Genomic DNA, 15,645 nt, shown 5'->3' on the forward strand with positions numbered 1-15,645 from the left:
TTCCATTTCCACATAACAGCATCTCAAGTACTTGGAGACAGCATCATATTCTACCTCCCCAAACCCCCTGCCCTCTATCTTTTCTTTTGCAGGCTTAATGGCCTTCATTCCTTCAGCTACTTTCTGTGTGGCATGTTTTCCATTCCTCTCACTATTCTGGTTCTGCACTTATTTTCAGTGTTCCACTTGTAGTCTTTCCAAAAATGTATGGAATAATGAACATAGTACTGCAAATATGGCCTGGCTTAGTGCAGTAGGTCTTTTATCTTCTTTGTCTTGAGAACTCTGCTTCCTTTATACAGCCCACCTTTTAAGTTTTATGCCATGTCATGCTGTTGCCTCACTGAGCTGTCACTCCACTCAATCTCCTATATAATTTTCATAAGGATTGTTGTTTAGCCAAACCTCCCATTCTGTACTTGTGCAATTTATTTTTTATTGCAAATGTGAAGCTTCAGTCTTTTTCAGTTCAGTGCATCATTACTTATCCCTCTCAGCTTTGCCTCATCTGATAATGATAAGTACGACATTTTGTGTTCATCAGTATCATAGATAAAACTGCATCACAGGGCCGATGAAAGATCCCTGTGGCACTTCATGAAAGGCTCTTTTCTAAATTAAAATTGATTCATTAATGACCACCCTCTGGTGGGTCTCACTGTAAATAAGCCTACTGGGATGATTTGCCAGCCTTCATCATCTGATCATTGGCAAGAAGGGTGGCTGCTATCCATTTCTGAATGACTACTGATAGAGTTTCATTTCCGTTGGAAAAGTAGTAATCGCTTTTGGTTTATAATCTTAAAGAGTCCAATCAGGATAGCATTAATATTTTGGATCAGAGAGTTACTATGGTGGTTACGCTAGATTTTAAACATCCATTCCTTTAATATACTACAAACTAAACAAGATAACAAAGTATATGCTATATCTGTTCAAAAGTAAAAGTAAAAATGAGTAGACAAAGCATTCTGATAGATTTATGTAGGAAGTTAATAAAAAGTATTCAAATTAATTAATTTAATTTTAAATAGTTACAAAGCACATTTAATTGGTAATATTTGTATTTTTATTACATTTATAATGTTTTTAAAGGTGCTAAGGAAAAATATTACATTCTACATAGACATCACTTATAAATTAGAGAAATAGAAACTCATGGGAAATGCATTTTCCATAGAGAGTAGTGGCATAGTTAGAAAGAAAAATAAACCTGCTTAGTGAAAAGATTAATGTTAAAAGGAAGTTATAGTAAATGAGAAAATTTTAAGAACACTTTAATTGAAAAGACTGATTTTTTTCCAGCATGGATATTCCTTATGATGTACTAGTTTAATGAGCAAGTTCTTTTAAAGAATTTACTAATTGATTATGCTTTCTTATTTTCTTCATTTATTCCTTTAGTCATCCCTGAAACTGTGGCTATTTTCCTCAGAGAAGTGTGAACACACATTTTTATCTTTTAGACTTACTGTCTTGGCAGCAAATCTCTGTGTGAGGAATCCAGATGGCTTATAGACCTTACAATACTTACCTACATAAAGGAAGTGACTTAATGTCCAGCCTTTGGTATTAGAATTTGTTTTTCATTTCATTAATATTTTCATTTGGAACTGCTGCACTCTACTGTTCATAGTTTGAATAACACTTTAATGCATTTTTCTTAAAAGGTGCAGGTAGTCTAATAGAAAGACCTGGATTACAGACAGTTTTTCTAAACTATATGACCTTTGCAATATTCTTCAGGTTTGTCTCCTTACCTTATATCTCTCCCCATTTTATTTTAACCTTCACTTAATGACCAGAATGATTTTCTTCAAGTACAATTCTGATCTTGTCACATTGCTACTCAAGACATTCCAGTGGTTCCCTCTTACCTCTAGCAAGACAAAGTCATGATGCCTGAACTAAAGTTCTCTGGAAGAAAGAGTGAGGCCAGTGACTCTGTACAACTCTACCTCACTTAAATCTGATTCATGCACAAGTGAAGCTATTAACCCCATGATGTCCTTTTTGACAACAAAGAATGAACAACAACAGTTACCTTTAGGATTATATATGAAGTCCTGTTGTACTCAAAGCTCTTCACTCAGCCTTCTAGTCTTGATTTTTTTAAAATTTGTTTTGGAGTTGGTTTTTGTTGTTGTTTTGTTTGGCAATGAGGGTCACACAGCTAGTAAGTGTCAAGTGTCTGAGGCCAAATTTGAACATAGGACCTCCTGAATCCAGGGCCAGTGTTTTATCCACTGTGCCATTTAGCTGCCCCTTTGAATTTAAAAAAAAAATGTATTTAGTATTTTATTTCCCCCAATTACATGTAAAAACAACTTTTAACATTCATTTTTAACACTTTGAGTTCCAAATTCTTCCCTACCCCTTTTTTAGAAGGCAAGCAATTCCATGTAGGTTATTCATGTGCAGTCATGTAAAATGTTTCCATATTAGTCATGTTGTAAAAGAAAACAAGACAAAAAACTCAAGTAACATACAGCAAGTATAAAAAGTTATGCTTCAATCTTTCATTCAGACACCATTAGTTCTTTCTCTGGGGATGGATAGCATTTTTCACAAGTCCTTCAGAGTTCTCTTGGATTGTTGTATTGCTGAGGATAACTAAGTCATTCATAGCTGATCATTTTTACAGTATTGCTGTTACTTTGTACACAGGACATTTCAATTTACATCAGCTCATGTAAGCCTTTCTAGGTTTTTCTCAGAGCATCGTGCTCATCATTTCTTATAGCACAATAGTATTCCATCATAATCACATACTACAATTTGCTAAGCTATTCCCCAGTTGATGAACATCCCCTCAATTTCCATTTTTTTGTCACCAGAAAAGAGCTGCTATAAATATTTTTGTACACATAAGCCATTTTCCTTTTTCTTAAAAATCTCTTTTTGAATACAGACCTATTAGTGGCATTGCTAGGTCATAGGGTGTTTATGGCTTTTTAGTCCTGTGGGTATAGTTCCAAATTTCTCTACAGAATGGTTGACTCAGTTTACAGCTCTACCAACAGTGCATTAATGTCTCATTTCCCCATATCCCTTCCAATATTTGTCATTTTACGTTTTTTGTCCTGTTAGGCAATCTAATAGGTATGAGGTAGTACACCTGGATTGTTTTTATTTTCATCTTTCCAATCAATAGTCAGTTAGACCATCCCCCCCCCCAATATGGCTGCAGATAGCTTTGATTACTTCATATGAAAAGTGTTCATATCTTGATCATTTATCAACTGGGAAATGACTGTATTCAGAGAAACTTCTTCAAAATTTTTTTCCCACAATTACTCTTGATAACTTTATTTCTCTCCATCCTTTCTTCCCCATTTATTCTATTTTCTCTTTCTACCTTGTTCCTCCTCAAAAGTGTTTTGCTTTTGACTACCACCTCCCCCAATCTGCTTTCCCTTCTATCTACTCCCTCCCCCTTCTTCTATCCTCCTACTTTCCTTCAGGGTAAGATAGATTTCTCTACCCAATTGAGTGCATATGTTATTCCTTCTTTGAGCCAATTCTGATGGGAGTAAAGTTCACTCACTCCCTCACAACTCCATCTTCCCCTCCACTGTATAAGCTTTTTCTTGCTTCTTTTATGTGAGATAATTTACCCCATTGCACCTCTTCCTTTCTCCCAGTGCATTCTTCTCTCACCCCTTAATTTTATTTTAGATATCATCCCTTCGTATTCAATTCATACCTGTGCCCTCCAACTGCCCTAATATTGAGAAAGTTCTTATGACTTACAAGTATCATCTTCCCAGGTAGGAAGGTAAACAGTTTAACCTTTTAAAATCCCTTATGATTTCCTTTTCCTGTTTTTCTTTTTATGCTTCTTTTGAGTCTTATATTTAAAAGTCAAATTTTCTATTCAGCTCAGGTCTTTTCATCAAGAATGCCTGAAAGTCCTCTTGTTCATTGAAGTTCTGTTTTCCCCCCTGGAGGATTATACTCAGTTTTGCTGGGTAGGTGATTCTTGGTTGTAATCCTAGTTCCTTTCCCTCTAGAATATAATATTCCAAGACCTCTGATCCTTTAATGTAGAAGTTGCTAAATCTTGTGTTATCTTTACTGTGTCTCCACAATACTTGAATTTTTTCTTTCTGACTGCTTGTAGTATTTTCTTCTTGACTTGGGAGCTCTGGAATTTGACTATAATATTCCTGGGAGTTTTCATTTTGGGATCTCTTTCAGGAGGTGATCCAATTTCTATTTTACCCTCTGGTTCTAGAATCTCAGGGCAGTTTTCCTTGACAGCTTCTTGGAAGATGATGTCTAGCCTCTTTTTTTGATCATGGCTTTCAGGTAGTCTAATAATTTTCAAATTATCTCTCCTGGATCTATTTTGTGGGTCAGTGGTTTTTCCACTGAGATATTTCACATTGTCTTGAATTTTTTCATTCTTTTGGTTTTGTTTGATTGTTTCTTGATTTCTCACAAAGTCACTAGCCTCCACCTGTTAAATTCCAGTATTTAAGAAATTATTTTCTTCAGTGAGTTCTTGCACCTTCCCTTCTACCTGGCCAATTTTACTTTTCTTTTTCCCCCCATTTTTTCTTCTACCTCTCTCATTTGATTTTTAAAAGCCTTTTTGAGCTCTTCCAAGAAGGCTTTTTGGTCTTGAGACCAGATCATCTTCCCACTTGAGGCTTCACTTGTAGGCATTTTGACAAATTTATCTGAGTTTGTGTTTTGGTCTTCCCTTTCACTATAGAAGCTGTTAATGGTAAGGGTCCTTTTTTGTTTCTTACTCATATTGTAGCCTATTTTTAAACTTATAAAGTTGAGATTTGCTCCTGGGGTGCAGGGGTCACTGTTTCAAGCTTCTTGTGCTGGGTGATAGGGGCCAGGCCACTGATTTTTTTGTTCTGAGGCCTCTGTGGCTTTTCAATTCCTCACCTCCCTGGGCTTGTTCCCTGTGTTGGGATGGCTTGGCTAAGTTTTGCCTGTCCTTTAGGTGGTTCTCTAGCTGGCAGTTTTCCCTCCCAGCCAGGGATGGTGGGTCTCACAAATGGCCTGTTGTGCCACCAGCCATCTGAGTCAGGACCAGTGGGGCCTCAGTGACTTATTTATGCTATATTTAGGAGCCTCCTGCTTACCTGCCCAGAACCCCTCTGTGGTGTGCCGCGCTGTGCTGAGCTACCTTCCCCTTTTGCCCAAGTGAGACAGACCTTTCCTAAAGTCTCTATCTCAAGTAAGAAGATTGTCTCTGTCTTTCTGTAGATTCTATATTTCTGGAGTCTGCTTAGAAGCTTGATTTAATGTTGTTTTTGAGGGAAACTCGTGAGAACTCAGGCAACTTCTTGGCTTCTCTCTGCCATCTTGCCTCTGCCTCCCCCAATTTTACTTTATAGGGAGTTCTTTTATTCAGTTAATTTCTGTACCTTCTTTTCCATTTGGCCAATTCTATTCCTCAAGGAGTTTTTTCCTTCAGTGAAATTTTGTTTCTCCTTTAGCAAGTTGTTGACTCTTTTTTTCATAGTTTTCTTGTATTACACTTATTTCTCTCCCCAAGTTTTCCTCTACCTCTCTTGATTTTCAAAACCCTTTTTGAGCTCTCCCATGGCCTGATAGCAATTCATATTTTTCTTGGAGGCTTTGGATGTAGGAATTTTGACTTTATTATCTTTTTTGAGTGTGTGTTTTGATCTTCCTTGTCACCATAGTAACTTTCTATGGTCAGAATTTTTTCCTGTGGTTTGCTCATTTTCCTAGCCTATTTCTTGAGTTTTCACTCTTTGCTAAAATGGGGCTTTGCTTCCTGGGTGGAGGGTGCACTGCCCCAAGGTTCAGGGGTTTTGTGTAGTTATTTTCAGATATAATTCTAGGGATCTGTAGGTTTATGGTTCTTCCAAGGTGGTATGATCTAAGAAGAGGTGTGTTAACTACCTCCTGGTCTGTGCTCTGGTCTGTGAGTGACCGCAAGCACTCTTTTCTGCCCTAGAACTGTGAGGATGGTCCTCCTCTACTGCAGCTGCAAGCTCTGGTGTGCTAGTCCTCCTCACCCTGGGACTCCCCCCAGGACTACAGCCTGGCCAAGTATGGGCAAAGCAACAGACTCCTGCCCCAAAATACTAGCAAAGAGATCCCTGTAATCTCCGTCTGACCAGTTGTTTGACCCTCTTACTATCTGTGGGCTGATAGGTCCAGAAATAGTCACTGCATATGTCATACTGAGAAAATGGAGTGGGTTTGGGAGGGCTATTGCATAGGGAAATTTGTAATGATGGATATGATGATTGGTTAATGGAATTTTCCAATTCTTGGGTAGAGAAGTAGAATAGATGTGAGTGAATGCAAGATCAAGGTTGTGACTGTCTTTATGTATAGTTTTCTTTGAATGGAGGAGAAATTCATTAGTAGTTGAATTAATCAACATTTACTAAGCTCACTATATTTAACTCATATTTCAGGCATTATACTAAGATCTAGGGATATCAACAAAAAGCAAAAAAAAAAAACCAAAAAAAAGAAAGGAAAAAGTCCTTCCCCTAAAGGAGTATGTATTCTGATGAGAGAGGCAACCATAAGTAACAATAAATCTCTCATCAATATGACTTAAATGCTGAGTTGATGGAAGATAATTTTATTGGGTAGATACTAGTAGCAAGAGGGTCTGAAAAGGTCTTCCGGAGGAGGTGGTATTTGAGCTGTCTTAAAGGAAGGATCCTAAAAGAATTTAAAAAATTTTAAAGGAGGGATTCTAATTTGGAGGTTGGGAGGGAGATAATTGTAGGTGTAGAGAACCATCAGTGCAAATGGAAATGGCACTTTGAATATCATGATAGACAAAGGAACTGGGGGGTTAATATGTTTGAGAAGATTTCCAACACATGTCATTTACTTCTCTAGACCTCTCCCTCCTCCTCTGTAAACTGAGGAGGTTTTATTATGTGATTTTGTGCTTCCCTTCTAGCTCTAAATCCTCTAATCCTTTTCCCTTATCCTAAATGAATTAGAAAGTGTTTTTGTAAGAACTATTTTGGGGGGCAGCTAGGTGGCTCAGTGGTTAAAGCACTGGCCCTGGATTCAGGAGGACCTGAGTTCAAATTCGGCCTCAGACACTTGACACTTACTAGCTGTGTGACCCTGGGCAAGTCACTTAACCCCTTATTGCCCTGCAGAAAACCAAACCAAAACAACAACAATAAAAGTATTTTTTGTCACACAATAATATTTTTAAAAAGAAGACTGTTCAACCTGGTCATCTTGTCATCTACCTTTCCACTGTCCAGATTCTTCTTATTTGGAATGAATCCTCAGGACTGGACCTCCAAAAGACACACTCCTGGCTTATAACTCACACCCTCGAGCTAGCTGTTTTGATATGTGAGGGAGTGAGTATAGACTCACTTGCTCACTATACCCTAGGTAGTCTCAGATTAGATCATTCTTTCCATCCACTCCATCCAATCTGCCTGGAGTCATCTTACTATTTGCCCTTTTCATTGCATAGTCACTCTCCTCCACGCACTACACTCTCACTTAACCGTACACATTGTAATTAAATCATTACTATCATTGCTAGAAAAGGCTTGTTCCATGTAGGTAGTCACCATTCCCATGACTCCCAGGACCAAAAATCTCTTCCCTGGCCACTATTCTCCCAAATGTGCTATTTGAACTAGGAGAAGGTAGAGTTCCTGAGGACAGAGACCGTCATTTTTTTTTTTTTAATCTTAAGTACTTAGTACTGTCCTTGTTATATAAGTATTTAACTAATGTAAACTATAATTGTTACTGTATTGACCCATTATTTTCCATTATACCCAAATTAAATTATTTAGGTATGCTGCCATGTGACCTTTCCTTAAGTCCTGCTCTAATGTTTTTTTGTAATTTTAAGGTAATACTGAAGCTTTTGAAGAAGTAGTCACGCTGCCATGGAAACTCCTTCTGTGGTACCTGTACAAGACTCATATTGAGCAAGTACAACTTTAGTCTTGATTTGAGGAATCTGAAACCTCAGAACAGTTCACCTGAGAGCTTTCTTCATTTTTCATGGTCAAAGTCAAATATTTCTCCTCTATTTTCCTGTTTCTATAATGCAGTCTGGCAACTACTGAAATAACCCCATGCTGCTGTTTTAAGTTATTTTCCTATCAAGATGTTTACAAATCTTTTGTTCTTTCCTTTTATTCTTTAGGCAAGAGGAGCAGATGTCCCAGATATTCCGGGAGAACCTCTTAAGACATGTGGCAGTACAGCAAGTATGAAAGTTAAACATGTGAAAAAGTAAGCAGTTTTTCCAAGGTTTTAAGTCACTTTTACTAATTAATTCTTTTAGCTGCCTAATTTTTTTCATTTGATTTCTTTGCTCCATAGACTTAACTGTCTGTACTTTTAGCCATTTTTATAGGGCTTATTTTGGTACTGCTGAGGGAGAGTTGGTCTGTAGATTTAGGTTGTTGAATCAAAAGCCAAGCTGATACTTGAGTTTACAAACACTTATGCTAATTCTGTTTTTAAAACATCGTGTAGCATTGGCTCTCCATCTAAAAGAAGGAAGGTTCAAATTCTGGTGAACCCCATTTTATTCATCTTTGATGTTCTTAGAAAAATTAGCTTTACATTCTAGGATGGAATGATTAGATTGTTTTATATATTTTTGCCTTGGAGAAGCAAGAAGTCTCTATCAACTATCTGTATATAATATTTATAGTTGGTTGTATAGGCTTTAAGCTCAATAGCCTGTGGGGGTCAAACCTTTCTCTTGGGATAGAAAGTGGCTATGTCAATAGTTAGGTTTCAGCTTCAGGAATTGAAAAAGCTGAAGGATAAAATGTTCATTCTGCACTCTTAGATCCACCAATCCTGGACTTATGGGCTGTGACAACATTCACAGGTAAAATTGTGATTTTATATGTTTGACCTTATTTATATGCTACCAGTTATAAACTGGTTGTTCACAAATGAGTCTTGGTAGTTTTCTTAAAATTATGCTTTCCTGTGAGCATTGATTTTGTATGTTGGTTTAGAGCCTATAGGAATGCTGTTTTTTCTTTTGTTTTTGTTTTTTTGCCCATTATACTGAAATTGACTGCTTTTTTTGTTTCAGTGAATCACCCGGGTGTGTGTGTGTGTGTGTGTGTGTGTGTGTGCGTGCGCGTGTGCATGTGTGTGCATGTGTGCGTGCACATGTGAAAGCTCTCAAATACAGTATAATTTTCTTATTAGACTCGCTAGTCTGTGGCTATTCAGGAACTTATTTCTTACTCATTTCTTTTCATGTGTTTTAGGTTGCCCTTTGCTAAAGGTCACTTTCCAAAGATGGCAGAATGTGCACATTTCCATTATGAGAATGTGGAATTTGGCAGCATACAGGTGAGTTTGAAATGTGTCTTTTGTGCTGAGCTAAGTTTTTATAAAAGTGTGGCTTAACTTGGAAGCACTGTTTTTTCCATTGGTTTATTTTTTGGATATGCAAAAAGATTGCTATTCTTTCAGATTGTACTTAAACTGGGAATCCTTAGGCATCAAGTATTAAGTGGAATACGAATGATTAAAAATATAGAGATGCTGAACATTGGGGAGTGATGACTTTGATGGATAAGTAAAAGATTTTAAATGAAATGTATATAACTGTGTGGAGCTACTGGCATGGAAATTCTGCCTGAAGCTACAAAGAAAAGGGATATGCCAACAGTCTTTGGCTTTTAAGACTCATGATTTCCAGTCAGTTCTTCCTTCAGTTGACCCAGAATGGAGACATACTAACATTTCATAGTTGTTCACTTTTAATATGCTTCCCCTTTTTGAGAGAAAAGTCTGCGGGAGCTGGCAAGTGAAGGGTATGCCAGAAGTCCTTGGCCCTGCTTATTTCTTCTGGCCCATAGGCATTTGAATTAATAGTGAATTGCCTTTTGCTTATCCCCATCACTTCTCCGGAACCTTTTCAGAACCAGTATTTCAGATGTCAAAGGGCCATGGACGGGGGGGTGGTGGGGGTGGTGGGGGGGTATAGTCAGATGTCAGGTGAAGTCAAATTGATTATATTGTTATCCATGTAACGGAATAGTTAAGGTAGATGCTATATGTAATTTCCTCTGTATTGTTACAAGCAAAATTCACAACTGTTGTTGTTGCCTGAAAATAGTCCTTGTTTATCATCATGTTTGGTATGATTAGACTTATTCTCAGTTGTTTGCTGAAGCAGGCAAAACCTACAGAGAGAACTGTTTAGAATTCTTGAAAAGAACAAAATTTTTTTTTCATTATAGTTTTCGGGGAAGCATTTTAAGATTTGGCTATTTTATAGGCTATTTTATGGCAGTGACTTTTTTTTTTGGTAAAATTTAAAGTTGTTTATTTTATATCTTAAATTATTTGTATTCTTGAGAACAAAAGACAGTCCATTTAGGGGCAAACCAGTGGATCAACCAGTCCTAATATTCTATCAGAAATACTGGCACCAAAGGTTGTTTTATGGTAGAGTGTTATAGTTTTCTTCTGCAACTTTGACTACATTTATAAATTTAAGCACCCAGGAATTGATCTGAACACTTCTTAAATCTATTTTTATTGTCAGGAAGTATAGTTATGTTTTTAATAGTTTTGTTTTGTTAAGAGAATAATTCTTCTTAAGTATTGGTAAAAAAAAATAACCTATCTTTTGCTTTTAAGTATTATTCTTTTATCTGTCTCAGCTTAATCTTTTCCTAAATACAGTAAGCATAGGCTGTTATCAGAGTGCAGTAGAGGAATGTATAAGTAATTCCTTTTTGTGTGGTATTTATTCCATATGCCATGTTAGTAAAGATCCATGAGTAGTAAAGGTCCGTGAGAAAGAAAATGGAATCACTTACTCTCAATAATTCTTCAAGTAGAACTTGTGTAGTTAGGTTCTCTATGATATATGTTTCTTATGTGTCCAAGGTAGAGGATTTACTTTGCATAGAAACCAATATAGGTGTTTAGGGTTGGGTATTCTTCCCCATGCAAGACATATAAGAACACAGTAGCTATATAGTTTGGTTTATTTGGGATATAGTTAAAATGTATGTATGTATGTATATGGGGCAGTGAGGGTTGACGTGCCCAGGGTCACACAGCTAGTACGTGTCAAGTGTCTGGGATCGGATTTGAACTCAGGACCTCCTGAATCTGGGTCCAGTGCTTTATCTACTGTGCCATCTAGCTGCCCCTTAAAATGTATTATTTAAATAGATACCTCATGAACTAATCTGGCCTGGTAATATAGTCATCTCCCATACTCCTTCCTGCTGAGGCTTTCTTCATTGAAACTGAAATAAATACAAAGTAGAAAAGAGAAGCCAAAAAAAGGCGGGGGGGCAGCTAGATGGTGCAGTGGATAGAGCACCAGCCCTGGATTCAGGAGGACCTGAGTTCAAATCTGGCCTCAGACATTTGACACTTACTAGCTGTGTGACTCTGGGCAAGTCACTTAACCCCAATTGCCTCGCTAAAAAAAAAAGAGAGAGAGAGAAGCCAGTCCTACTTATAAAAACAGTAAAAGTAAAGTTTCTTAAAGGAAATAATAGCACTCTAATCACTTATAAATAACTTAAATACACAGTATGAATTAGTCAACATTTATTAAATTCCTGTCATGTAGAAAGCCTTGTCCTGTGTTTTGGGAATTCAGAAATATGCCAAACAGTCCCTGCCTTCCTTACATGTAGAAGGAAATATGTAAGCATATAAATGGACATACAACACCATTTATTTGCCACTCTAAGATTTGCAAAATGCTCTACCTCCAATAGTCCTGTGTGGTTGGTGCTAGACAAAATAAATGCAAATCATTGAAGTTAAACTTTTTGGTATATGTCCCAAGTAGATATGAGGACTCAGGAAAGGCTACATGAAGAAGGAAATAATTTGATATTTGAAGGAAACTAGAGATTCTAAGAGGAGGAGATGGGGGGAAATTACATACTAGCCATGGAAGACATATAAAAACATGGAGATGAGAGATGATGCATTGTGTGAAGAATAGCAACAAAAGCCAGTTTGACTGATGTGCAGTGAAATAATGTATAAGACTGGAAATGTAAGTTGGAGCCAGGTTGTAAAGATCTTTAAATGTCAAACAGAGAACTTTATATGATCCTAGAAGCAAAGGGAGCCATTGGAACCTGCTGGCATGATCAGACCTGTGTTTTAGCAGTTGCACTTTGACAACCTACTTATACCCTTAAGAAAATCTCTTCTCATTTCTCTAGCAAATTGACCATTTTTCCCTCTCTCTCTCACTTATCTTTAATCTACACACCCACCCACACCCACACCCACACCCACACCCACACCCACACCCACACCCACTCACACACACCTCCACACATGCACGCATTTACAAATACACACACTTTTCCCTTAAACCTTACAAATATGCCCAAATCTCTCTCATTTTAAAAATACCCTCTGATGAACTGATCATACCCTCAAGCTGTAATCTTTTATTTTTCCTCCCTTACTCAACCATACATCTGGGGAGGAGGGGGAACTGTTTTTGATTTGGTGCCTTACTATTTCTCCTCTCTTTAAACTGTTTACAATCTGTATTCTGACTTCATACCAGAACTGAAATTGCTCTTTCTAAAGTTGCCAGTGATGTCTTTTAACAAAAATATATTTTAAGTTTTTTATGGATTTTTTCAAATATTAAGCATTTTTCCCCTCCCACCCATCTGGTCCCTGAGAAAAAACAAAAAGACACACAAAACCCTCATAATAAGTAAGTATAATCAAGTTAAGACAGATTCCCACATTTGCCATTTTCTTAGTTCACTTCTCTGTCAGGAGGTGGCAGCATTACTCACTATCAATCCTCTGGGATCCTGTTTGATCATTGTATTGAGTAGATTTCTTAACTATTTCAGAATTGTTATTTTTGCAATATTGATATTAGAGTATAAGTTCTGATCCTGTTCACTTACAGTATCATTTCAGTTCATAAGGTATTCTCAGCTTTTTCTCAAACCATCTTCATTTCATGTACAATAATATTTCATTCCATTCACAGACAATATTTTTGTTTAACCATTGGGATTCATGGGAACCCCCCGCACCCCTAGTTTCCTGTTCTTTGCCATTACAAAAAGAGTTGCTATAAATATTTTTGTACATATAGACTTTTTTCCATTGCTTTTGATCTCTTTGCCATACAGGCCTAGTACTATGAGCACACAAGAAGTTTTGTAACTGTTTTGGACAAGGTTCCAAATTGCCTTCCACAGTGTCTGGACCAAATCACTTAACAGTGCCTATTTTCCTACAACCTCTCCATCCCTTCTCCTTCTTCCTTTTTGTCAACTTTGCCAATTTGATGGCTGTAAGGTAGAATCTCAGAGTTGCTTTAATTTGTATTTCTCTAGTTGGTGATTCAGAACATTTTTTTTCCATATGGCTGCATAGAGCATGGATTTCTTCCTCTGAAAGCTTGCAATCCATATTCTTTCACTATTTGTCAATTGGGGAATGACTTTTATTCTTAGGCAATTGAATATGTTCCTTACATATCTTAGAAATGATACCTTAGCAAAACGCCTTTGTGCAAAGATATTTTCTAAGTTAACTAATTTTCTTCTAAATCTAATGATCTCTTAATTGGTGTATCTGATAGCCTTTTCTCTATTCTAACTGCTTTTCAGCATTCAACATGACTGAACAATTTCTTCCTCTATATTCGGTCTGTGGTTTTATGAGGCTGCTGCCCTTATTTTCCTTTTACCTTTCTGAACCCATCTCATTCCTTTGCTATGTCACCTCTGTCACACTCCTTATCAGCAGATGTACTTCACGATTGTGTCTTAAGCCCTCTTTTATTCCTCTCTCTATACTCTTTTGGTGACCCCATCAGATCTTATTGGTTTAATTTTCATCAGTATGTTTATTGTGTGTGTAGATGTACATACTTATATATGCATATATTCTCTATATGTATATATAGTTATATATTTCTATGTGTGTGTATGTGTATATATACGTATATGTATATATGTGTGTGTGTGTATATATATATATATATGTATATGTATATATATATGTATATGTATATGTATATGTGTGTGTATATATATATATTTCCAGTTCCTGTCTCTCCCTCCAGCTAGAGGTACATATCCACTGACTTTTGGACATTTTGAATGGTATGCCACATAGATATTTCAAACTCAACATGTTCCAAACATCTTATCTTTTATTACAAACTCTCTGCTCTTCTAAAATTCCTGATATTTTTGGTCCAGCAGACCACTATGGTTCTGGAAACCCAGGTTCACAAATTCTTTGACATCTTTAACTCAAAAATTTTCCTTACTCCACATATCTAAAAATTTGCCTATTCTTGTCATTTCTACTTCCACAATATTTCTGAGATATACCCTCTTTTGTTATCTTATGGTCATATCATCCTAGTTAAGACCTTTATTAGCTTTCACATAAAACATTGTAATAACCTCATGATTGGCTTCTCTTCTTCTTATTTCTCCTCTATCCATTTCGTCCACCTACCTGCCACAGTCATTTTCCTTTTTTTTTGTTGGGGGTGGGGGCAGGGCACTGAGGGTTAAGTGACTTGCCCAGGGTCACACAGCTAGTTAAGTGTCAAGTGTCTGAGGCTGGATTTGAGCTCAGGTCCTCCTGAATCCAAGGCCAGTGCTTTATCCACTGCGCTACCTAGCTGCCCCCGACAGTCATTTTCCTAAAGCACATATTTCATTCTATTATTCCCCTGCTGAAGAAACTACAGTTACTTTTTAATACTCCTAGAAGCAAATACCAATGCCTCTATTTGGCATTTAAATCATTTCATAACTTGGTTTTCCATTCAACCTTATTATATATTACTGGGTCCTTTCTCTATAGTGTAATCCAGCCAGATTGTCTTTGCTATTCCTCACACAGAGACTACATCTCATTTTCACGACTTTGTACTAGCTGTTCCTTGAATGCATTCTATCTCTACTTCTGCCTTTTTTGGAATTCTTAGATTTCTAAAGCCTCAAATCAAACCCTGTTTTCCCTGTGAAGTATTATTTGATCCCTCTAACTGGTATCTCTCTAAGTTGTAATTATCTTGTGTCAGTTTTGCAATTTTTAATATATCTACATATATATATTGAATTATTACTGTTTTGTTAATTCTTCAAGGCTAGGTATTCTTGCTCCTTTGTGTGTCCTCATTGCCTAGCAGAGTACTTGGCTCACAGAAGGAACTTAATAATTGCTTGTTCATAGAGACTATAGTATGAATTGTAGAGAGGAAAGACTTGGGGAGTTAGACCAGTTAGGTTTTTGTAATATAGTCCATGGGCAGCTAGGTGGCAGAGTGGATTAAGTGTTGGCCTTGGAGTCAGGAGGACCTGAGTTCAAACTTGGCCTCAGACACTTATTAGTTGTGTGATCCTGGGAAAGTTACTTAATCCAGTTTCCCTCAGTTCCTCATCTGTAAAATGAGCTGGAGAAGGAAATGGCAAACCAGGCCAGTATCTTTGCTGGGAAAACCCCAAATGGGGGTCACAAGATTTGGACACAACTGAAACGACTCAACAAAAAATATAGTCCATATGAGGAATGTCAAGAGATTGAATGAGGTTGGCATCTGTAGACAATGGATGCAAGAGATATGGAAGTTAGAATGATGAGACTTGGCAACTGATTGGATACATGGGATGA

The 15,645-nt window shown here is 37.1% G+C and overlaps 1 protein-coding gene across 8 annotated transcripts in view; it reads left to right on the plus strand.

The window, feature by feature from the left end:
• ARHGAP32 (Rho GTPase activating protein 32) overlaps positions 1-15,645 on the plus strand; it is a 363,679-nt gene that overhangs the window by 150,471 nt on the left and 197,563 nt on the right. For 7 of the 8 annotated variants that reach the window (XM_043990499.1, XM_043990500.1, XM_043990501.1 and 4 more), the window contains exons 3-5: positions 8,153-8,241; positions 8,810-8,851; positions 9,246-9,330. In XM_043990499.1, the coding sequence (XP_043846434.1) occupies positions 8,153-8,241; positions 8,810-8,851; positions 9,246-9,330 (216 nt within the window). The remainder of the gene's footprint in view (positions 1-8,152; positions 8,242-8,809; positions 8,852-9,245; positions 9,331-15,645) is intronic. The other variant, XM_043990497.1, reaches the window with a different exon arrangement.

The sequence above is a fragment of the Dromiciops gliroides genome, chromosome 3, assembly GCF_019393635.1.
Source record: "Dromiciops gliroides isolate mDroGli1 chromosome 3, mDroGli1.pri, whole genome shotgun sequence".
NCBI classification, from domain to species: Eukaryota; Metazoa; Chordata; class Mammalia; order Microbiotheria; family Microbiotheriidae; genus Dromiciops; species Dromiciops gliroides.